Source organism: Phyllostomus hastatus, unplaced genomic scaffold (assembly GCF_019186645.2).
Source record: "Phyllostomus hastatus isolate PE091 unplaced genomic scaffold, TTU_PhHast_1.1 phas_scaffold_21, whole genome shotgun sequence".
NCBI lineage: Eukaryota > Metazoa > Chordata > Mammalia > Chiroptera > Phyllostomidae > Phyllostomus > Phyllostomus hastatus.
The window spans coordinates 29,124,404-29,150,236 of NW_025334017.1; the positions used below are offsets into that span (position 1 = coordinate 29,124,404).

Here is a 25,833-nt window from a genome sequence, read left to right on the forward strand (position 1 = left end):
CCATCTTTTTGGTCTCACCCAAATGTTAATTATGATATTCTTGGGGAGTGGCAATGTGATTAAATGGCCTTCATTATTTCTGAAAACATTTTTAAAATACTTTATTGACTATTCTATTACAGTTCCCCCAGTATTTCCCTCTTTGCCCTTCTCCACTCAGCACCCTCCACTCCCTCAGGCAATCCCCCCACCACTGTTCAAGTCCATGGGTCATAAGGTCTTTGGCTACTCCATTTCCTATACTGCACTTTACATCCCCATGCCTATTCTGTAACTACCTATCTGTACTTCTGAATCCCCTCACCTCTGCACCCATTCCCTCACTCGCCCCTCCCATCTGGCAACCATCAACATGCTCTTCGTATCCATCATTCTGTCTCTGTTCTTCGTGTTTTGCTTAGTTTGTTTTTTAGATTCAATTGTTGATAGATATGTATTTATTGTCATTTTACTGTTCATAGTTTTGATCTTCTTTTTCTTAAATAAATCCCTTTAACATTTCATATAATAATGGTTTGATACCAGACACTTTAGTTCCTCCATGTATGTTACTGGTCCCTTCAAGCTGCTACCCTGGGCTGGAGCTCAGAGTTAGTGAGTCCATGTCAGTGTATGAATTCTTTAAAGGGAACTGCTTGGGACTCCAGAGGTTTCTTCCACCACTCAACCCCCACTGGTTTATGCCATCAGCATTTATGGGGGCTTGTCTTCCTTGCACTGGAACCCGGGGTTAAGGGGGCCTGGCAGGGGGTGGGACTCCTCACTCCTCAGATATCCCTCCCAAATTCTTATTCATCACATGTGTGTGTGGGACCAGCGTTCCATGTCTCCACACCCCCTCCCAGTCTGGGTGGGTGTGGATTCTTTAATTCCGTCGTTGTCAGACTTCCATTCAGCTCAACGGCTGATGGTTCTGAATGGTGATTTTTTTATAGTTGAGTTCTAATTTTGATATGGTTGTGCAAGGAGATGAGCCATGTTTACCTATGCCACCATCTTGACCTGAACGGGACTCTTTAGTTTTCAAATGCACTGTATAACACGTGGGTTAGATTTACAGGGAGTTAACTGTTGGTCTCAACTACAAGATTTGTGTTATCCTTTTAAATAGATTCTTATTCCTTGTGTTCTGATTAATTATGATGAATGGATGTGAGTGTTAAAATTTGAATTTCATAACTTTTCTAATTATAGTTCTTTGAAGTAATCAGGGAACAGCAGTTTCTAGATTCAGATTCTTTTCCTTCCCCATCTCCATGCTTAATTCTGTTGGATTGTTTTTAACTTGCTCTCACCCACTGTACTCTCATGTGAATTAGTAGGTCCAGAGCCAGAGTTCTGGCTCAAACTACCCGCATTTGGGTTCCATTTCTGCCACTTACTCTCTTGTCGTCTAGTGTAAGGGGTTCGTGTGAGGATTAAATGGCAATAAATTAAACTATTTTTAAAAATCCTAACTGCTTAAAGCTCTTGGCAGGATACCCGACAAGGGTTCAGTGGTTAGTTATTGTGACACAAGGTGGGTTACAAGAGAGAGTTGGGGCCAGCAGAAGAGCCCAGCCTTTATCCTCCTGGTTTTATGGTGATAGAAATTCTTACTTTATTGAGTTCTAATTTACATATAATAAAACATACATATTTTACGTGTGCAGTTCAGTAAGCCCTGTCAGATGTATGTCTGTGTAGTATTTGTGTACTTCTGTAGTTGTGGAACTGATAACTAAATCAAGACACAGAACATAATCTTCCCCAAAAGTTCTGTCCAGCGGCTTTGCAAATTATAATGTAACTGCTATTCCTAAAAGAAATAATTAATAACATTTTCCTAAAATAAAGCTTGCACTGAAAGTAAGAGTTTTTGAACTTTTTCTTAAACAGGAGTTTCCCACAAAAAATGGCATATTTTGTGTCTTCTCTGAATAAAATTTCCATGTTTCAAACATATGCAGGTAGGTGACCCTTGACTCTGTGTGTGTGTGAGAAGAGAGATGTATATACTTCATTCCATTACATCAAAGACAATAGCGACTTAAGGTGTACTGTATTATTGCATGTACATCTAAGAAGAAAAAAACCCTGAGAAAGGGAGTCTAACAGGAAGCCCTGTCATTAAACCAGGACCCTGAAGACTATATTCCTAGTGTGAGGTTGACTGGAAAATAAACCCACCATGCTAAAAGAGATAGAAGGGAAACGGGCATGTCTCAACGTTGGCTGCTGGCTGAAGGAGGAAAAAAATTCTGCTGTCAATCTAAACCACAAGCCAGTACTCTCTCAGATATATGCCCTCAGTCCAAGAGAATCCTCAAGCAGATTATATTTATTTTAATGTACACAGGTCTCAGGCTGGTAGCACTACTAGGAGAGTGTCGGAAACAAACACAATTCTTCTTGAAAGAATTTTCCTTCAGTCTGGTCAGGAGTGCTGGCATTGGCACACTCAGATTTCATAAAAGTTCAATGTGAAACAAAGGTGTCTTAGAATCAACCATATATGAATAGCTTGGCTTTTTCTGGAAATTTATTTAGTGTGAAACTCATATGTAAAACTAATAGAATTTTGATGGAATCTCCTATATGTAATGCACTAGGGCTCTTTTACCAATATAGCTGAAATTTTTGTATATAAAGCTACCATATGAGAGAAATAAAAATATAAGATGTTGGCCCATAAAAATACAGATTCATTCTTTAAGTGCACAGGGGAGATGAGGCTACTCTTCTGTTTTCCCATGTTTTCTTTTGGCACCAAACATCTATGTTCAGCCCAGGTTTTCCTTACTCCCTGGATTCTCCCATTACCAGTGTCTCCAGAGGACCATTCTCCACAAAAGCCTGGTCCCCAGGAAATGGAGGTCTCTATGAAAGCCACACACACTGTCCTCTGCAGGGTTGTATCAGAAACAAAATAACAAAACACCTAATTCATTGATTTGGTAACGCAAAACCTACACTAGTGGTAGTAGGTGCTATAGCTAGGTAATTTAGAAAATTTTTTCAAAGCAAGCATTTGGGTTTATGTGTAATATTTATGCAGTTTTAGTTCATGTGCTTTCCCTCACCTTCCCCAGAGATCATTAGGATTTCACCTTCACGAGGAAGCATTCAAGGTGGCACCCTGCTGACAATACATGGACAGTTCTTCGATCAGACAGATGCCCCAGTCAGAGTTCTAGTTGGAGGTATTTTTCATCATTTTCAATATCCTACTTGACAAGAACAAATTCTGTATTTTCTTTAATAATTTGGAAGAAGAATAATCATCTTTTCTCATCAATGCCTTAAATTTAAAGCTGGGTATTGTCATGTAGGCATTTGGTTCTGGGTCTTGATGCCTTTCCCACTGCACCCAGCAGTGGGGGCCTCCTCTTGCAGCCTTCCATGACCAGGCCTTGGGCTCTGAGGTCAGTACCAAAAAGGCAGGGTGTGGTGGCATGGTGTGGCCACCATCCACAAATTCCTTGCCACACTTCTAGACACTAATGAATTTTTAAATGTCATTCTTGAACTATTGTTACTTCTCAATAGGTAGGTTGATTATGAGTAAATTTAAAGTAGTGTTTAGGGTACTCTCCTCATCCCCTTCTCAGATACTGTGCTTTTGTTTGGGCATCAGTAATTATTGATGATATTGGCCTTGCAGCGAGCATTAACTGATGCATCACATGGCCACAAATATACATAGGGATTGGTTCTCTGGTTATGCATCAGTTTTATGGGTCTCGTCTAGATCTGTTCAGAGGTAGGGAACTATGCAACTCAGAAAGGAGATGGGGGTAAATATAGTAATGGGATCTTCCCATTCAGTCATAGTGACCTAACATCCCTGGACGAGCAGGGAAAAGGGTGTCAGCCTATGCTACTGGCACCTCTTTACTCTGAGACAGCCCTCTGCTCGGGTGTTTTCTACTTTGAAGGAATTTTCCCAAGCCAGGTAACATGTGATTTCAAGAAGAGAAATAAATATAAAGCAACCTCATATAACATTTATACAATATTTTTCCTATCTCTATGAATCCTTGCTGGTAACCTGTATAAATAGTAAAATCTAGGCCATAGATTTTAAAGTCTTATGTATGTTTTCTGATGTTTTAAATATAAGTGTTTTGAATACTAGAACCAGGGACATAAATTATTTTAAATATATGTAATGTGTTTTATGATCTGATGTTGTACAGTTGATATGCAAATATAAGTTTATTTTTACCATATTTCATTGCTGTTAACATGAAAACCAGATTTGAGATGTTAAATCCTCAGTATTTCTTGAAAATAATGATTTGAAAATACTACTTAGAAATTATTATCCCTTTTGTTTTCATGTGAAGAACTTGGACCAAACTTTTTTTTAACCTAAGAGAACTGAGATCACCTACTTTTGTAAATTCTTAAAATTGATTTTCTTCAAGGCTTTGCCTTGGACCCAGGAATGAAATCCCTTAATGTGACATATTTTTATGAAATGTTTAATTTTGTTTCTCAGAAATTGTGAAATTTTCTTACTCAGACTTGAGATATCTTGCCAAGAAAATGTTGCCTTATGGAAGTATGACAGTTAGTGAGTGATAAGCTTTAATGGGGAATATATGAAGAAATGAGCCCCGCCCCCACCCAGTATCTTTGCCTCTTGCTTGTGTGACTTTATTTTAATTGAAAAAGTGCTTCAAGATAGGCAGATGTGATTTGCATTATGAAGCTCTGTAGTAATAGCTTTGCACCTTGCTTCTCTATAGGTCAAACCTGTGATGTTTTGAATGTCACAGAAAATAGTATATGTTGCAAAACACCCCCAAAACCTGCTATTCTCAGAACTGTACATCCAGGTAAGTTACCAGAAAAGAGAATGGCCATTTCTACATTTACTTAAGAAGACTATTATTGATATATATCATTAATGTCTTAGTCCACTTTGGCTGCTATTACAGAATGTCATTGGTTAGATAGCTTATAAACAACAAACATCTCTTTTCTTGTAGTTCTGGAGGCTGGGAAGTTCAAGATGTGGTACTGGCAGATTAGGTGTCTAGGTGCTTCCTCATAGGTGGCCAGTTCTCCGAGGGAAGTCCCAGGAGTCTTTTTGACAAGGGCACTAAACCCATTTATGAGGGCTCCACCCTCCTTACCTAAGTGCTTCCTTAAGGCCCACCTCCTGCTACCATTACATTAGGCATTAAGGTACAATGTGAGTTTTGGGGGGGATACAGTCAGCCTTCAACCATTAGTAAAAAATATTGAAATTTTTAGAATTTGTTCCTAGAAAATTATAATAAATTTCTTCCTACTCTTTCTCTTTATACTTTCTGGACCAGTGGAGATAAATCTGACCTGAATCCCTCAAACGTCCTACTAAAATCAGCCATCTCCATTGATAGCGTATCATGGTGCCTTCATTTCAAATTAAATGATGATTACTAAATGTTGGTACAGGCTACATGGAAATTTAAGTTATGCCTTTTCCTGGTTAAAAAAAGATAAATGGCAGAGTTTAATCTTCACTCATCCAGAATGATTTGGGGGTGATAACAGGGGATGAGAGAAATGGAACTCAACATTCTTCTCAGACTTTCACCAGTGACGCAGGGAGAGTGCAGCTGACGGCCTCGCTATCTGCAGTCATTCCACGGGGCCCTGTGCTCGCGCTTACATGGGCTGTGTGTCTCTTCCTGTGCGGACAGTGAAATTGGTCTGTAATTGTAGCAGTGGTTGGAATACAAAGCCAAGTAAATTCTATTTACCGACCTCTTAAATTTCCTCATTTTGAACATTAAAAAATGAACAGTTTAACTAAAGAATTTTAATATTTATAATTGGTAACTTCAAATAAAGTGGTATACATCAGGGGATGAAGTGCTCAAGCTTTTCTCTCAACTGAGCTGAAGAGGAATAGCCATTGTTTCCTACATCCAGACGCTCCAGAGAAGCCTAAGGGCACTGGAGGAAGTCAGGGGCCTGGTGGTTGTATTTTAAGGAAGAAATAGAAAGAGTTAGATGGCTCCTGTTTGGGTGAGAAAAAACTTAATCACAGGGTTTAATGCAAGTGTAGAGGCACCTTAATGAGCATATTCTCTCTCTAGTTCTGTCCAAAAAGGAGATGGAATCCTTGATCAGAAGTGATGTTAAAAAATGAAAAAGAAAACAATACTGACAAATCTTAAAGCTCACAGTATCTGTTTTTTGATTGGTTATATGCTATTAATTGAGGAACTTTTGTTACAGAGAATAATGGCAAAGTTTTTGTAGTAAAACAGAATGAACTTTGAACTTTTTAGACTTAACTATATAAAGCAACATCGGTAATATCATAGGTAATAATTATTATATTATCTTAAGTAAAGTCCTTACAAAGTGCCAAGTGTTTTACATATTATGCATGTAAAAATATATTACTTATATTATACCTAATCCCCATAACATCCATGCAAATAGTAGCATTACTCCCATTTTACATAGATGGAGACCGAGATGCAGAGAAGCGAAGTTGTAATAAATTGTAGACCGTCTTAATAGCACTCTGTCCTCTGGATTCGGGTACATGTAGTAATTGTTTTGTTCACACACATGCTCAAAAATATGAATTGAAATAGAGTATCTCCAACCACCACTCAAATAGGAGGCCATTGAGACACCATGCAAAACTCAAGTGAAAGGCTTCTTTGTTTTTACGTTCAGGTGGGAGAGGCCTGAAGCTTGAGGTGTGGAATAATAGTCGGCCGGCACATCTTGAAGAGATACTTGAATACAATGAGAAGACTCCAGGGTACGTGGGTGCCAGCTGGGTAGATTCGGCTTCCTATATTTGGCCCATAGAGCAAGACACATTTGCTGCACGCTTCAGTGGATTTCTGGTGGCTCCGGATTCTGATGTGTATAGGTTCTACATCAAAGGTGATGACCATTATGCCATTTATTTCAGCCAGACTGGACTTCCAGAAGATAAGGTAGGGGAGACCAAGATCATCTTTGATATTATTAAAGCAATATGATAATCTTTATGTGCAATGTATATAATTTATTCTAAACCCAAACCAATCAATATACTAAAGAATTTATCAGACACATTTTTCATGCGGGTGGATTGTTGGTTATTTTAACATATGTGATGTGAACTATAAAGTTGTCATAGAAAATCCATCACCAAAAATGAAATGCTCTCCCACATCTAAATTTTCTCTTCCATTTGAAAAAACATGTATGTTTTTTTTACAATTGAAATTTTTTATTATGAGGGAATTATAACTACAACAGGGGAAATGAAAAGAATTAAAATATTTTGCTATTACATTTTTACTCAGTCATGAAATAAAGTCCATCATTTCCTTATATTTCTATTTTGTTTTTTATATACATAGGATCATACGTCCAATTTCATAGTACTCTCTTGTCACATATTAGTATGTTGACATGTTATTAAATGATTTGTGTAAGACCATTTGCATAGTATATTATTGTATGGGTTTACTAAACTTAGGTCACTCTCTCCATACTGGTAAATTTCTTACGTCTGATCTTTTATGGCCACAAATAATACTTTATCAAACATTTGTATACATTAAATTATTCTGTATTTTATATTGTTTCCTTAAGACAATTTCATAAATGTGAAACTAATAGGTAAAAATAAAAGAACATTTTTTGACTCAATATATATTGGAAGATTACCTCTCAAACTGCATGCACAAGTTTAAATTTCTGCCTGTGACATATGAATTACAATTTCCTCATAGTTGGTCAGTATGCTTCCTTCCAAAATGGTGTAGTCATTTCTACTGGGAACCCAGTCTTCTCGTTCCAGTACACAGACCCACTCAGTGATCTTCAGCATCTTTCAGAACTACTTTTAATGATCTCATTTGGATTAAATCCCTTGAGTTCTCTGCATAGAAAAAGAATGTTTTATTTACAGTAAAAACCATCATCCTGCTACATGTCCTTCCAGTTTCTCTTGCAGCTCCAGGGGTGGAAGAGCTGTGCCTGTGCCATACATTTGGTACAGCGGTGCTGATGTTCGGGCAGAAGGAGCGAAGTGAGCTTTGATAAGTTTTAAAAATTTCATTTAATCATGGATAACAGATCTTAGAAGAAAAATAGGAAGTAGCTTTTCTATTCATAGAAGTCCTGAGGCTGACAGAAATAATAAATAATAAGTGCTGAGAATGTTTGTTAATATTTCTGCCCTCTCTCTCTGTCTCACTCTTTCTTCCTCTCTCCCCCTCCCCTCCCCCTCCTTTCGGCATAAGATAAGGATTGCATATCATTCTTCCAATGCCAACAGTTACTTTTCCAGTCCAATGCAAAGATCCAATGACATTCATCTTCAGAAAGGAAAAGAGTAAGGTTTTCTTTTTCTCTAAATTATTGTGTGGTATTTAAAAAATTATAAGTTTATGTCTAAATATTTTTTCAATCTATTTTTATTAGTGGAAGTGATGTTAGTTTATTAGTTTAATTTGTAATTTGTTAGCCTCTGTAATTTCAATAGACTTTGTTTCTTATATTTTCAAGAATGCTGGCATTCATCTAAACAGGGAAATTTGACATCTAAGTTGTCCCTGTTGCTGAAATCGTAACTTTGTGAGATATAGTCAATCTTGTGTTTGGCTTTTTATTAAGACCTTTCAGTCAGTCCAGCCATCTAATTTCTCTGCTTCCACAGAAATCCGAGCTCTTTAATATTGTTAGGAAAAATCACAAACCTGCGTGGACTGATGCCGTGGTTAATCCATATTTATTATCCATTCATTTATTCCAGAGCCTGGACCAGGTACTGGAAATTTAATATAAAGGATATTAAATCACACTCCCTGTCCTTAAGAAGGACATCATTTAGTGCTGAAAGGTCAGTTGCAGAGAGAAAATGAAGGTACCATCAAACAGCAGATAATCCCTTTCAAAAAAATCACTCAAGATTCCTAGAAAACAGGGAAGTAAAAGACATGATATATTTAAAAGAGCTAAGTTACATGAAAAACATCAAAAGATTCATTGAGATCATTTTTCATATATCTTGTATCTGTTAGGATTTGCTGCATAAGAAACCACTCCCCAAACTTTAGTTACTTAAAGCAACCCAGTTTTGTAATTAGCTGGGCAGTGCTTTTGCAGCTCACTGCTTTAGTTGGCAATGTAGTCAGAGCCTCCAGACGTGTATAAGTGAGGCCATCCTATTTTTAAGGTCCTTGAGGATAGGAGATAATATCTCTTTTGATAAATATTTATTGACAAAACTGAATGAATTTGTTATGAATGAGAACAACTCTTTAGTAATGCAGATATCTTACATAATTCACTTTATTTTAGCAAACTACTATGAAATTTCTCATATTTTAATATTTGAAATCAGGGATACTACCATGTAAGTCAATTAAAAGGCAGGCATTTCATAAGAGTGTTAAAGTTTTATTCATTGTAAAAATAATTCATGCCCTGCTCTGGATAGAAAAAGTTATATTTATTAGTTACCCTATTTTCCAGATATTACATTGAAATCTTGCTACAGGAGTATAGACTCAGTGCTTTTGTTGATGTTGGACTGTACCAGTATAGAAATGTCTACGCCGAACAACAGACTGAAGACGCAGTAAATGAAGAACAAGTTATTCAGTCCCAGTCAGCAGTTGTCCAGGAAATGCAGGTTTGCCGTGATTACAGCTCCCCTGGTTAGAAAGCAAATGTTCAAAGATGGGAACCTCTATTTGGTTATTCATTTTCCTAGGTAGGGTACTGTTTGGGGGGAAAGCAATCATGGAAAACTATTGAATTTTGGCTTAGAATATCAGTATTATAGAAACAGCCTCTTTAAGGCTATTACTTGATAAAACTTAAAATTTAAAGTATTTTATCCTTTGAAATAAAGTAGAGCAATAAAGAGGCATTGCATAGCTGAATTATAATAGCTTAAAACTTTTTTTATATAGTAAAGATATTTTCTTAAATTGGGAAATAGGTTATAACTTTGGAAAACTGGGAAACAACTAGTGCAACTAAGGAAGTCCAGAGGATCACAGTGACCAGCCCGTGTGTAGAAGCTAATTCGTGTTCACTGTACCACTATAGATTAATTTATAACATGGAAAAAACTGGTAAGTGATAAAGGATAAGGGACATTGTATTTCTCTTCATGTACTCATATAATTATAGAGAGGTATTTGCTGCGGTCAAGTTCAGTTTTAATAGCATGCTAGACAAAGCAGAAAAATATAAAGAAAAACCTTCAGAGTAGGATAGAAAATGGCATCAATAAAACCATTAAAAATATAGCAATGTGGTACATACTATCACTTTCTTCTCTAAGGACCATGATAAAGGTATATTTAAATGCACACAGGATTTTATAGATCTGTGACTCATGGGTGTAAGTTAACAGGAATTAAATTCATCATTTCAAAGAAGTAAAACATTGCCTTCAATCTCTGAAATAAGTGATAGATAGACCCATGAGACACTAATTATCTATTAATAAAACATTGTATTTCTATATTTTATAATAAATCCTGAAAAAATTAGTTTTGCTCTTTCTGTTAATTGTTTCAGTCGGTAAATATTGATGAATGTTTACAGCTTGTCAAATATATTGCTTATTGCTAAGGGATTATTGAAACAATAAAATATGAACTTGAGAACATAATCCGATTATGTAGTCAATATTACTGAACTTCAATCAATTTCAGAACACAATTTCATTAAGTGATCTATGGTACAGACTATGAGTGCTTAAAAAAATAAACTATAAGACGTCATTGCTAGTAATGCAGAAAGACTTAAACTCGTCTCCTTTTTTCTCCTAAATTCATGCAAGTCTTGCTACCTGCTGATGCTTCTGACTTCATACTGCAATCAGCCTTAAATGACCTCTGGTCCTTAAAACCAGATACAGTTCAAGTGACAAGGACTCATAATCCCCAAAGTTATGTTTACATGATAACCTTTGTATCAACTAGAGGTAAGCATGTATTTCATTTTGCATGTCTCTTAAAATTTTTTCTAGGAAACCAATTTGTATCCTGTGCAACTCCACTGAAAAGGGTAAAAGCACCATAAAACAACAGAGGAAAAAATTGGATTCACAGCCTTGATCAGTTTTAGAGACAATAGAAATTAAATGGTTGTTACTGTTCTATTACAATTTAAATTCCCATTGTATTTCAAGGAATGTACAATTCCAATGCATGAGAAATACATCATATATACTACACACAACAGTATAAGTGGCCCTTTATAAATTAGCAAAAATTAGTGAAGATTTTAATTCTGGAAATGAAATTTAAGTAGATCAGTATTGCTCAGGAGACACTCGTCTGGCCAGATTTGGCAGGATGAAGAAATTCTGTGGTCAGATCCACACTGGAAACCACTGACCACAGCTTGTCCTTGAAGACTGACAGCTTTTTGGAATATGAAAGTCTCTGAGGAATCCTGCAGTGAGAAACCAACCAACCAACCAAACCAGCAAACAAAAAAACCCAGTTCACCTGTGTTTAGTGAAGCATTTCCAAAATTATCTGACCTTTCTATGATTTTCTTTTTTCAAGTCATAGCTGTTAACCTAATGTTTCAGATTTTCAAGTCTTACAGCCAATTCTAGCAACAGGTTTGGGTGTTTGGGATATTTAACTCGTGAAATAGGTCCCTGAATACATATGTGTTTCCTTTTCTTTGGGCAATCATTATTTCCCGATTCACGTAAGTCAAATTTTACTTCAAAGTTTGTCTCATCTCAGGAAATTATTAGTTTGATGGTTGGGTGGAGGGTGAAAAACTTTGTGTGACATGAATTGAAGTTCTAAAAATTTCTCCAAAATTCGATTGTCAAAACACTCTATAAATAAAAATATGGTTATCCTTGTTCTCCCAGGAACTTACTTATAGATCAGAGAGAAATTTTAAGGCTTCATCAAAGACCTACAATAATACGTTACCAAAATTATAACTGGGCAAATTCTAGAACGTTACCTAACAGAGAAGTTCAATGAGATTCTACTAGTAAAGCATCCTCCAAAAGGAAATAGACAATCGCCAAAATATGGAAGCAGCTCAAGTGACCATTAGTAGATGAGTGAATAAAACAACTATGGTACATTTACATAGTGGAATACTGCTCAGCTAAAAAAAGAAGAAAAATTTACCCTTGAGATAATATAGATAGACCTGGAGAACTTCGTGCTAAGTGAGATAAGCCAGTCAGAGAAAGATAAATACAATATGGTTTTACTCATATGTTGAATCTAATGAACAAACTGAACCAACAAGCAAAATGAAGACAGACTCATAGATGGAGAGCAGGATGACAGCTATTGGGTCAGGGGAGGTGAGAGGGTGGAGGGATTGAGTAAAAAAGGAAAAGGTCTCGTGGACAATGGATAACCAACTGTGTGGTGATTGCAGGGGGATTGGAGATATATAAATGGATTAAATGGAATGGAAAAATGCAATAAAATTTTTTAAAAATAAAATTAAGATATTAAAAGCCTTAAAAAAGAGAAAAAAATAGACATCTGAGGACAAAGCCTTATTTCTCTCAATGTCAGATTGTATTAACAGGCCTCATAGGCCTAGGACTGTTCCCTGGAACTCAGCTTTGTACCTTATCCGTGTCTTAAAAAAAAAAAAAAAGCAATGTCCTGGCCTAGCTCTTTACACTAAGATAGTGGCGCTGGCACAAAACTTAAAGAACTTTTGAAATATACTACTGCCCATTGATCTTTACTTCATGGTCCCCAACCTTCCTTTTGTTTGTCTTACAATACATCCTTGTAAGCCACAGAAATAGCACTTTCGACAAACAGCAAGGTATCTTGCTGTTTTCCTATTTCTGCTGTGAATAAATCTGTGCAAATTCCAGGACCTGCATCTTCCCTGTGCATTTCTATTTTGTGATAATAGGACCCCAAATTAAACCAATTTTGTTAAATTTGATTTCTATATGGATATTGATATATTTTTAAATTCACTTCTTAAAATTTGGTTTGGTTCTTCATTGCAGGAGACTTTGATCTGCTTGGTTACGAAGTGTTTGAAGGATATGACATCACACTGGATATTACAGAACAAACCAAAGGAAAGCCCAGTTTGGACACATTTACACTGACTTGGGATGGGGTCCCTTCTAAGCCTCTTACCCCCTGGTCATCAGTAGCTGAAGTATGCTGTGTTGATTTTTTAAACAGAAACTCATTTAAGCATCTAAACCCATTTAAACTTTCTATTTAAAAAAAATGCTTTAAGTAGTAGTAATATTCTCCTAATTGACATGCTGGGCTAGAACCAACCCACAGTGAGCACAGAAGGGAGGAGGTATCACAGAGACTGAGCAAAAAGGGATTTCTCAGATCCATGCCAACAGGGTCCAATGCATCTCCATATGCAAGTTACTGAATTTTGACAACTCCCTGTACAATGAGTTTAACTTAATATTTGTTTGATGATTAAAGATCACCTGTCATCCCAAGTCCTCAGTTCTAAACATCATTTATATCTGTGCTTTGCCAAAGAAATAGATGTGGCAATTATAGGAGATCTCATGAATGTGTATCAATTCCTTTGTATCTGAAATTATTTATTATTTTTAAATAGGTTTCAATATCTGTGTCCCCTCTTTTGAGAAGAACAGAATGCATCAGATTGTATGGATTTTTTTTCCAGTTAATTTTGATTAAATTTGGAAAACTATTCATTTGGAGTCCATTTAATTGGGTGCTAATTTATTTACATTTGCTTCATTGTTCTCTTTTTAAAAAACTATTAAACAAATATATCTATCTTAGCAATAACTAAGGAAGCTAATATTAGTTAATTGGTTGTAACTATCATCCTTATAAATTAAAACTCTTGAAACAGTTATAGGACACTAAAACAATCACATATTAATTATTTAGGAAATGATATTTTAATTATGGCTAAAGTATGGGAATTATCACATGAATATGCTGTAACTAATTAGGAGAATCAGTAGTAGAATTAATAATGTTCTAACTCTTCATGAAAAAAGAAGGTGCTAAAGTTCCTATCTGTGAATTTAGTTTCAGGCAGCAGTGGAAGAAATGGTCAGCACCAAGTGTCCACCACAAATCGCAAATTTTGAAGAAGGATTTGTTGTGAAATACTTCAGGGATTATGAAACTGATTTCAACCTGGTATGATGGACTGTTTAATGAACTGTGAAACTGACCAATTAAGAATTCATGTAAATGTTTGAAATGTTGTCATTTCTCTTTTTGAACCAGCAATAATTCCTTATCATTCAAAGTCAAATTGCAAATATAACTTTTTGGTAAGGTCTGTCCTAACATCTCTTTGCATTATGCAATGATTCGCTTGTGAAAGCAGTATTTCCACTACGCCTGGACTTTCTTGGTCAATAGAGAGTGGACAAATATAAGATCTATAGGGGTTTTTGTTTGGCTTCTTCCCTTGGACACAGAGAATACAATCCGTAGTAGGGTGTTACATAGTAAGCCACCTCCCGTGCTTTTTGACATCACTCTCTGCTCAGTCAGTACAATGCCTGGTGATTAGGTATTTCTCGGTGAGATATAGAGATTTTTCATGGATACACAGTGGAGACAATTTAAAATATGCTACTCTCCTAATTCTTATTTTGAGGACTTAAGGAAGCCAGATAGGCACCATATCGAAGTGAATATCATCAGGGTAAGAACTATGCTAGTTATTCAGTTCAGATCAATACCTTATAAATAAATAGGAGTCCTTCAAATATAGATCATTCGATGCCTATATGAAGAGGTTTATTAGTGGAAAAAAGGGAAAATCCACTTAATGGGCTACATTTTCAACCTCATTTAACAAATGTACGAGTATTTGGGCTCTCCTATCCTGAAGGTAGTACTTGCAGCCAAGGGAATTGCCCAAGTAGATTTACACTCCACTCCTTTCCTTCCTCATCTCCCATCCCCATCCCGGCACAGTTTTTGTGCCACCTTCCCTTGACAATTTGCATTTCACAGCACCTGCTTGTCTGCATGGACTTTACCCTGCTCTGAAGCCCTTCGGTCCCCTTTTACTTTTCACTTTCTCCTTTTTATCTTTAAAGACAACTCCTGTGCCACTTTCTCTTAGTCATTTTCTTGATGCTTTTATGTGAGTTAACCACCTCCCTTCATCCTTTGTTTTATCATACTCGGTCCCTTTGTTCCAAAGAGGCAGGCTTTTGTTTTCAGGGACAGTGCTAGCCACTAGAACCCCAAAGGTTAAACAAAAATCAAATCCACAAACAAACAAAAACCTGGCGCACAGTGAACACTGAATAAACATTTGTGGAAGGAAGGATTAAATATCATTAAGGAATGCATAATAATGGGGGAAGGCAGGATTTTGGGAATACAGTTACAAGGGATTATGTGATTACAGATCCAAATGAGTAATAGAGAGTGATAGCTTTAGAATTCCAACGAAGAGAAAAAGCATTTCAAGTTACAGCTATTTGGGAAGCAATGAGATCCGAAGCGGAACTTGAAGGGCTTGGATGGAGATGTTGGGGAATAAAGTGGGACAATAAATCATGTTTTCACTTGAAATATTACTGTTTCTGCAGGAAGATATTAATAGAGGGCAGAAGACAGCTGAAACTGATGCTTACTGTGGTCGTTATTCCCTGAAAAACCCAGCTGTTCTTTTTGACTCAGCAGATGTTAAACCAAACAGACTACCATATGGAGACATTTTATTATTTCCTTATAATCAGGTAAGCTCAACAAAATGATATGCTAATTAAATTTGTAGAATCCCTTGGTAATACGGTTTCATGAAATTTTAAGACAAGGAGAAGTGCTTGTCATGTGAAATCACATCACATCCGACAGGCACTGTGGTTCCGTTTCTGGGTGCTTGGGATTTTCTCTTCCGCTGAATCTCAAAAAAAGAAATTAAAATAATACATAGTGCCATGCACATATATTCCGCTTTTCCTCATAATTTCAAAAAAATGTATTTGCACTCAACTTTGAATACTAAAACAATTAAATATGCATATTTGTTCAATATGCCTTCATCAATTTTGAAGAAACAAAAAAGTTTAGCCAGGATAGAGTGATCTCAGGGAAAAGTGAAAAAAATTTTTTTGAGAAGAAGAACTGGCAATTTTAGGATAGGTATTTAAGACTAAGAATCATAGATTTATCCTTTCTCTTGTTTTAAATTTCCAAATTGTAGTACATGTTCTGAAGCTGGAAGTTCTAAATGATTTTGGTATTCTTGAGGTATTGTAGACCATTAAAACTGGCATTTCATCACTATTTTACAGAGATATCTTCACCTGTAAATGCTCAGCTGCATTCACCTAACCGTTTCTCTCATTTCCCTCTCTATACATAATGGACTTTTAAATTCCCTCAAGAGTTCAGTTAGAGGTGGACCTCATTCTTATGTAGCTTAGCAGCTATGAGGAGTGAATTATTTCCATTTTTTTAAGGAGACTGTATCTTAAAGAACAATAAAGAATTAATCATTCATTGTAAGATCATTTCGACTCTAATTCCTCTTCTATAAAATCTTCTGCAAATCTTCTGCACCTACTTGGCTGAAATTACTTTTTTATTCCTGGGTGTCATGATACATTTTGTTAGGAAAAGGCTTGATAGTTGTTTATTGGGTTGGAATGAATGAACTTGAATTGCTACAAAATAGTTTAATGGTAAGATATTGTTACTGATTTTTGTGTGTTTTTTTTTAATGTAGTTATGTTTAGCATACAAAGGATTCCTGGCAAATTATATTGGTCTAAAATTTCAATACCAAGACAAAAGCAAGGTTACTAGAAGCACTGATGTACAATTTACATATACTTTTGCTTATGGAAACAAGTAAGTCACACTATCAACTGGATAATCTAACTTATACTAGAGTAGGTAAACTATGAAGATAAGGCAAAGCCGTTGCTTGTTTGTAGTTTTTGATAAATCATGCACTCCACAGGTCCAACTGCTATTTCCCTGCCCTCCACAAGAGCTTCCTAACAGAAACAGTTGTACCAAAAGTCAATCGATTGATTACGAAAATAAGAATCATTGCCCATGACCATTTGAAAGACAAAACAATGGTAAAGTGTTAAGTATACCAAATTTTCTAAGTAGTGGTTTTTAAAACTTCAGAGTCATATAATGGATAGGATTCTACCAAGAGTCCCTAAGTACTTGTATTATTTTAAAGGGCACTTTAACTTACTGTAGCACTGCATATGATTTTCTGCAACTGATGAGTTTGCAAACCATGAAGGAAATGAGAATAAAAAATGTCCAAACAAACTAGACAGTTAATAACTACAGCAGTAGCTATAAAGATGTAAAGACTATTGTTAAACTTTACTTTGTTAATTGGATGGCGGCATTTCTTTTTGCTGTAAACTATCATAGTAGAATTGCTTAATTGTAATTTATGGGATTCTAGTGCAGTTATGTGTAATGGAAAATCTGAATCTAAGTTACACACTTAAAAGGTACTGTACTATAATAACTCAGTACCCACCCCCCCGAACAGGAGACAGTGCATCTCCAGTGAGCTTTTTTGGCAGTAATATCTAGATCCAGTTTTGCTTCTTAGTAATGGACTGAGTTTATTTCTCTATCTCTGACATTTTCTACTAAAATAGTTTACTTCACTTTTGGGTCATATGTGCTGTACACCAAGGTATATGCTTCTTAGTTTTCCTATCGGTTGCTATAAAATAGTTTACATTCCTGCAGCTACTGCCAAGGCTGCAAATAAAAGATAGCCTATATTTGGATATAACATTAAATCTTTTACTACTGTAAGTTTCTCTTGTCTGCTGTCCTTTCTTATGGCTGCTTTTCTATACTAGTAAAGTGTGCTTGGTGGTCTTCTTGTGAGGAAAAAAAACCTCTTACCCTTTAAGATTTTAATGCTTTTCACAGTGCACTTGTTTACATTAACCATTACAACTGATTGATATAGCTAATTAATATACCATATTTCAGCTGGACATACACTTGCATAGACCTTCTGGACCTCATACAAACCAAATACACTGGGACTAGTTTTTCTCTTCAGAGGATTAGTTTGCAGAAAGCATCAAAATCACAGTCCTTCTATGTGGATGCAGTGTACATTGGACAGACCCCTACAACTTCAGTGTGGGATGGTATGTGGTGTCATTTCGCATCTGCTTAAACCATTGAAATCTATCTTACAGTAAATTCTTACCATGAAAGCTAGAGTTCTGAGTTATTCTTTTTGCACAGTAATGTTATATAACCATTATTTAAGGAGTAGGGCCAGGTGATTGCTCTAAGTGCATCCTTAATGTAAACTGTCATTATAGCAAAAATTGGGTTTAGAGTCCTGGATTCTGTTTCCAGACAGGTAAACTGTGGCAATCATTTTCATTTTGCTTTGTTTGATTTTTGAGAAACAACTACCAACATAGAGATTTGTTTCTAAAAGGCATCGACATTGTTGATGTGGATGCATCGACATCTGTTTAGTAAGATTGAGCTGAATCTGTCCATGGACTTGATTAACAGTAATTAATAATGTGGTAAATGAAAACTTTATTTCTGGCAGTCTTAGTATTGTTTTTCTAATCATCTCAGTAGACTCATATATATATAATATATTTACACATACATACACATACATGTTTCTATGTATGTATATATTTTATATATATTTATATATAAGCTATGATAATAAAATAATTAAAGTTAAACTGTGATTTTAAAATATCAACCTAATACCAGTCATCTTAAAAGCCACTATTCCCATTCTTCAGAGATTTTCAAGTGCAAGATAATGATAAAAAATTAAATGTTACTACTTCAGAATCACTCCTTTTGAATTCGCTCTCATCGAATCTACGTTATAATTGGTGGAACACACAGTAAGACAGCTGATTTGTGCTGGGATAGGTGTAGCTTGTCAAAGAACATTTATTCAGCACCTACCTGGTGGCAGGCAGTGGGTCGGGCCCTAATAATACAGCGAACAGGACTGTCAAGACCCTGTCCTCCGGAGCACGTGACCCGGTGAGCTCCGCGTGCAGGGCACCTGGGACAAGGGGAGATAACCGGCCCACAAACAGCTACAGGGAACCCAGGGCGTGGTGGCTTTTAAGTAACAATTTAAACAATTTTTAATTTGCTTGTTTCACCTGATGAGGCTCATTGGCCAACAAGCTTAAAGCTTTATATTCTAGAAGTGAAAGTTTACTGAGTACCACAAACTATTTGCCTTAAGATCATCTTTCTAAAATTTGATTTTAAACAGCTTATTCTATGACATGTGGATGTCATTTAACGGTGATTTTCTTTTTTTATCAGTAGAATCTATGCAATTTTACTTTCCATTTACTTTATGTTCTTTAGAAATGCCAAAGAGAAGACTCCCAGCATTAGCAAATAAAGGAATTTTTTTAAAGCACTTCCAGGTGAATCAGACCAAAATTAGTGGATCAAGTATGACCAACCAATATTCTGTCACCATGACATCATATAATTGCAGTTACAATATACCCTTAATGGCTGTGAGCTTTGGGCAGGTAAGCCTAGAATTTTATAAGTTACTATTTATTTTCCATTTATGAAGCATTAGCTTTGATCTACTAAACTTTCTTTTTAATCTTTACAAATGGGTGACATAGAGATTGAATATCTTTTAATAGGACAAGACAATTATTCTATGGGCAAATGAAGACTTGTTGAATTTGAGCATGAATTATCACTTTAAATATTAAAAAATCTTCAAAAATATATTTATGGGCCTTCACTGGTGTAGCTTAGTAAATAGAGAGCAGGCCTGTGAACCAAAGAGTCACCAGTTCAATTCCCAGTCAGGGCACATGCCTGAGTTGCAGGCCAGCTTCCCAGTAGAAGGTGCGCAAGAGGCAACAACACATTAATGTTTCTCTCCCTCTCTTTCCCCTTCCCTTCTCCTTTCTCTAAAAATAAATAAATAAAATCTTTCTAAAATATTTAAAAATATATTTTTGAGAAAAAAAGGGTTAATATCCTTATGACACTGTCATATTTAAGTAGTCTTCTCTGTTGATTAAAAAGAAAAATGTGGGCATTTTCCATAAAGATATTTGAACAAAAATTATTTATTGAAAGACATGTTAGGTTCTGTGTGTTTTTTCAATTGTTTCTGTTATAAACACCATTTAACTTTTTCTGGTATCAAAATTGATACAGGGAGGAATGAGACAGTTTTCGAACATTCCAAAAGGATCTGACAATTTTTTTGTATGGCTTCTAAGCCATACAAAATAAGTATTAAATATTATAATATGATGAGATTTTTAAAATTAATATTCTACAAAAAGACATGAGTTAATGTAATTTCCTGCAACAAACCAAAAACAAATATAATAAGCTCAAGATTGAGCTAAATAATGATTAGATATTGTAGTAGAGTCTCATAAAGAATGTTTTGCTAACTAAACAATTTGTGATTAAAAATACCAAAAAACAGAAGGTATTTCACACAAATTGCCTTTATCTTGTTCTGGGTCAATGTTTTAATTTTAGTATCTTCAAGCTGAGTGTCTTGTAAATACTTCTCAGTCTTTTTCTCTCAGCTCGACAACAAAATGTAACAACTAACTTAGGGCTTTGCATTGGCAGAGCATCTGTATCAATAGTCTCCCTGTTTTCAAAATTTCCCATTAAAATTGGTAATCTTATCTTCTCTAGCTTTAGCTAACCCAGGGTTAAATTGTAGAATATGGTACTTATATTTTTATAAATTTTTAAAAATTCAAATTAAGGAGATTTGCAGTAATGTACATGTAAATGTCTATATCAATGAATTGTTTTAAAAACTGTAACCCTGGGACCATTACAGATTCATATGCATTTGTAAGAAATAATGCAGAACTGTTTCTATGCCCTTCACCCACTTCCCCCCAATGGCAACATCTTGTATAACAATAGCATAATAGCATGACATGGATACAATGTACCAAACATGCTCAGTTCTCCGTGCTTTAGTTGTGCATGTGTGTGTCATTCTGTACAATTTTATCACGTGTGTAGATTCATCTGACCACCACAGAGCAATTCCATCAGGAGGATCCCTCCTGCTACCCTTTTATAGACACGACCACCTCACTTCCTCCTTCACTCCCTTCTATCTGATTATCACTAATCCACCTCTGTAATTTTGTCCTTTCAGCAACGTTATGTAAATAGAATCAGACTTTAAATAATCATATGTGTAAGTGTCTTTTAAGAGTGACTTTTTCACTGGGCATAATTCCCTTGACACCCTTCAAGTTGCTGTGGCTACCAGTAGCTTGGACGTTTCGGTTGCTGGGCAATGTTTAATGACATGGATGCCCACAATGTGTTTAACTGCCTACTCAGTGAAGGACTCGCCAGCTGTTTTCCATTTCTGGCTATTATAAATAAAACCGCTATAAACATTCATCTGTAGGTTTTCATGTGACGTGCATTTTCATTTTTCCAGGTTAATTGCCCAACAGTGCAATTAGCACATATATAGCTTTGTAAGAAAGTACCACATGCTTTTCCAAAGTAGCTATACCATTTTACACTTCCACTAGCAGTGCATGAGTGATCCAGTTTCTGCACACACTTGCCAGCATTTGGCATTAATGCTATTTTAATTTAGCCATTCTGTTAGGGTTTCTATTGATAGCACATTCTGGTGTTAATTTGCATTCCCTAATGGCTAAGGATGTTGAACATCCATATATCCTCTTCTGCACAATGTGCTTTTCCTTTTGCCTATGTTCTAATTGAATTGTTTTCTTATTTTGAGTTTTTAAAGCTCTTTATATATTCTAGATGCAGGTCCTTTGTGTATATGTGTAGTTCTATGCAATTTTGCCACACGTGTAAGTTCATCTGACCCCAGGAATGTCTCTAAATATCTTCTCCTAGTTGGTGCCTTGCCTTTCTTCTTAATACGGCATTTCATAGAGCAACAGTCTCCACTTTTGATGAGATCCAAATTTATCGGTTTTTCCCTTTTATGAACATTGCTTTTAAGGCTAAGCATTCTTTGCTTAGCCCTAAGTGCTCAATGTTTTTCTGTTTCTTTCGGAAAGTTTTATAGCTGTATGTTTTGCATATAAGGCCATGATCCACTTTAAGTTAATATTTGTATAAAATGTGAAGTTTTAGGTGGAGGTTAATCTGTTTGCCTACAGCTCCAGTGGTTCTAGCACCATTTATTGAAAAGACTATCCTTCCTCCATTTAATTACTTTTGCACGGTTGTCAAAAATCAGCTGGGTTATTTGTGTGGGCATGTTTCTGATTTCTCTGTTCTGTTCTGTCGCTCCATGTGTTGATCCTTCCCCCAATACTGACAGCAATCTCTTGAAAATTGTGGTAGAAAACTGTAATCATACAGGGTAGAATCCCCCCAAACCTGCAATTTATTTATAAAAATTGTGTATTTTTTCTTGCATGTTTAAACTTTAGTCACTTTCAAAGTATTCTCCATTTGATGTAATACACTTTTTTTCCATAGCTTAAACAGTTTTTGAACCCTTGATTTTGATGCCTTTTAGTGCTTCTGCAGTTTTTTTGTTTTACCTCTTCCACATCCCTATTGGTAAAACATTTCCCTTTGAGGACATTTTTCACCTGAGGAAATAAAAAAATGGTTGCTCAGGGCGAGATCAGGTGAATAGGGTGGGTGGGGCACAGGAGTCATGCCATTTTTTGGTCAAAAACTGCTGAACACTCAGTGCAGTGTGGGCAGGTGCACTCATAAATCACCCACTGTGAAACAGGCAAGTACGTTGAAAGAATAGTAAAAAAAAAATTGCTGAAGCCAAAGTCAGCCTCTCACAACAACTCCAGCTGGTACACTGATACAGATGGGTTCCTAGAACACTCACCAAGGGCAGGATGCCTGTACTAGAAGAGGCCCACCCTCCAGAAGATAATTCTGTTTTGGGAGGGCCCCCCTCATATGTGTCTTAACATTGGGAACAGTGATTCCTCTCTATTCTTCTAATGAAAAACTGTTTTATGCTACTCCAGGTCCTGTGTCATTTCATATAAATTTTGGAAAAAGCTTGTTTGTGTCTACAAAATTCTTGCTGATATGTCAATAAGAATTACATCAAATCTAGATTTACCACCTCTGTTATGGAGATAATTAACACCTTTATTATGTTGAGTCTTTCAGTCCGTGAACACTATGTGTCTCTCCATGTATTTAGGTCTTTCTTGTTTTCTTTTATTAGCCTATTTAGGTCTTCTTTGATTACTTTTATCATGATTTTGCAATTTTCAGGTCAGATCCAGTACCCGTTTTGTTAGGTTTATACAAAAGTATTTCATTTTCTCTGAAGCAATTGTAAATGCTCTTGTGTTGTTAATTTTGGTTTCCACATGCTTGTCATTTGTATGGAAAAATGGGACTGGTTTTTGTGTGTCCATCCTATATCCTGCCACCTTGCAGAACTCCATGGATTTTACAGAGTAAATGCTCAGCTATAACCACTACACGGATCAAGATAAAGAAGTCATTAGCTCCAAGAGTCTTCCTTGTGCCTTCCCCTTGTCATTAGATTACTTACTTTTCACTCCTAGGTAACCACTCTTTTGACTTCTGCTTAGTTTTAATCATGTCAATGTGCAATACATCTTTTACATCTAGCTTACTTTATTTCATATTGTGAGAGTTATGTATTGCATGTAGCTGTAGATCATTCTTTTTTATTGCTTTACAGTGTTCCATGGTGTAAATGTACCACAATTTATTCACTCTATTGATGGCATTTTGCATTATTTTCAGTTTGGGGCTATTGTTAATAAAGCTGCTATGAACATTCTTTCATATGTCTTTGACACTTATGTTCACTCATTTCTGTGGGCATTTAAATTCCACAAGATTAACAGATAACTGTGAGGAATCAGAAACAGGACAATATGATTTTCACTATTAGAGTTACAGTCTATGAATTTTTATAGCATGTGTTTCTTTTGTCTGTTGATTAGCTCTCAACGTATCAGGTATTTCCCGAGTGTGAATCACTCATTGTACTGATCATCCTCTTCCTCATGTTGCTAGTTAAGTTTTCAAGTCCCCGGGTGTATTTTCCCTACAAGGTTGTTAGGTGTTTGGCAGCCATGACTGCATCTCAGGTATCTTTACCTCCCCACCAAGATTAGCACTGTACCTTGAATAGAATGCCTGCTCGATAAATGTTTGTTCCTTGAGTGATGAAGGGTACACTCTGAATTAATGAGGAATTACTGTGGTTCCAGCTAATTGCTGCACAGATGACAGTTGACTTTGGCCTCATTATTGCAGCTGTGTAGGTGTGGTCTGGGTTGATTTATGTGACTCTCCTTGATGTTCTAGAAAATCCTGAGCACGTGAGGCTCATTTATATCATGTCCCAGGATTATACTATGGTGAAAGAGAAATCTTCTTAGCTGTTGTCGTGTTTAATCATTTCATCAATATTTATTTTGGAAATTAGATAATCATGAACAAGACAGAGAATGAGTCTGTTTACAGAGGAGATAATTGGCCAGGGGAATCAAGAATTCGCGTTCAAAGAATTCAAGCAGCGTCTTCACCTCTGAGTGGCAGCTTTGACATTCGAGCTTATGGAAAAATTCTCAAAGGTATATTAGAAAAGTCCAGGACATTTGTGTATGTGTCTATTGGACAATGCTGATCTAGACTAACACAATAAACATCTTGCTGTCCTTCTTTCTAATATTATTTATCTCCATAATTTGCATAATTTACTAATATAAAGGTAAATAATCCAGAGCAAATTACATTTTCACATTTTATTCATTGCTTTACCAGATATACCAGGTTATATTTTCAAATTTTTTCCTCTTTTATACCCATAGCCTATAGGTTGCCTATACAGTTAATCGATGTTAAAAATAAAAGTTTTTGAGCCAAGGCTGTAATCTGAGATACATTCCTTATGTAATTTGTGTTTCTAAGAAATATGTAAATTCTTGACGTAAGTAGGAGGCAAATTCACTCCTACATTGGAGGAAGACAGCTGGTTTACAAGTGCTCATACACAGCACACACTGCATATATTTTAAGGATACAATCGGCTTGTGAATCCCTGACTCCCTCTGTGCACACAGGCCTCCCCGCCGCGGTGTCAGCGGCAGATCTACGGTTTGCTCTCCAGAGTCTGGAAGGAGTGGGGCAAGTCTCAGTTACACGGGAGGGCACCTGTGCGGGATACTCATGGACCATCAAGTGGAGAAGCAGACGTGGAAAGCAGGATCTTCTCCAGGTTCCCTTACTGGGCTTGGTTTCTGTTTTCTTCTGTTAGATGCATGCTTATTTGCACCCCTCCTCAGTCTAAAAAAATTGGAGACTGTGTATATATTTTTTTTAATTTTATTTTTATTGTTTATGCTGTTACAGTTGTTCCCATTTTTTCTCTTTCCCCACCTCGACCCAGTCCCACCCTCCTCTTCCCCAAGTGCCACCTATAAACTAAATGTTAAGGAAAGGAAAATGAGGAGAAGATTGTTCTGAATTAAGTTGACCAGATGCTCTCTGTCATGGAGAAGAGATGTTGGTATTCTATTCCCTCTTCCCTCTGGGACAAGTCTGGGAATATGTATGAGAAGACCTTTGCTGGGGGCAGGAGGAGGGTAGGCAGGGCCAGTCTCAAGATGAAATCTGGGGGTATTTTCAGGGCCCTGGGGGCAGCCATAATCAGCCTCACTGTCTATAATTCTACCACTGTCCACAAGAACTGTGTTCTGGGGCTATGGGGGCTTTTAAGGCTTTAAGAATGACATTTTCAACTTCATAAGGTAGTTGCACCTTAGGCTCCCATCTAATTACCCTTGGTTAGTTACAGTGTGGAGGAGGACAGGGGAGGGGAGTCGGA

At 36.3% G+C, this 25,833-nt stretch overlaps 1 protein-coding gene across 1 annotated transcript in view; it reads left to right on the plus strand.

Annotated features, from left to right (window-relative positions):
• PKHD1L1 (PKHD1 like 1) overlaps window positions 1-25,833 on the plus strand; it is a 136,823-nt gene that overhangs the window by 23,014 nt on the left and 87,976 nt on the right. The window contains exons 10-25 of the mRNA XM_045861274.1: window positions 1,879-1,949; window positions 3,072-3,182; window positions 4,734-4,823; window positions 6,670-6,938; window positions 8,238-8,329; window positions 9,472-9,631; window positions 9,944-10,079; window positions 10,796-10,939; window positions 12,980-13,137; window positions 14,016-14,129; window positions 15,548-15,697; window positions 16,690-16,814; window positions 17,946-18,109; window positions 19,332-19,504; window positions 24,433-24,580; window positions 25,070-25,224. Coding sequence (XP_045717230.1) covers window positions 1,879-1,949; window positions 3,072-3,182; window positions 4,734-4,823; window positions 6,670-6,938; window positions 8,238-8,329; window positions 9,472-9,631; window positions 9,944-10,079; window positions 10,796-10,939; window positions 12,980-13,137; window positions 14,016-14,129; window positions 15,548-15,697; window positions 16,690-16,814; window positions 17,946-18,109; window positions 19,332-19,504; window positions 24,433-24,580; window positions 25,070-25,224 — 2,260 coding nt within the window. The remainder of the gene's footprint in view (window positions 1-1,878; window positions 1,950-3,071; window positions 3,183-4,733; window positions 4,824-6,669; window positions 6,939-8,237; window positions 8,330-9,471; window positions 9,632-9,943; window positions 10,080-10,795; window positions 10,940-12,979; window positions 13,138-14,015; window positions 14,130-15,547; window positions 15,698-16,689; window positions 16,815-17,945; window positions 18,110-19,331; window positions 19,505-24,432; window positions 24,581-25,069; window positions 25,225-25,833) is intronic.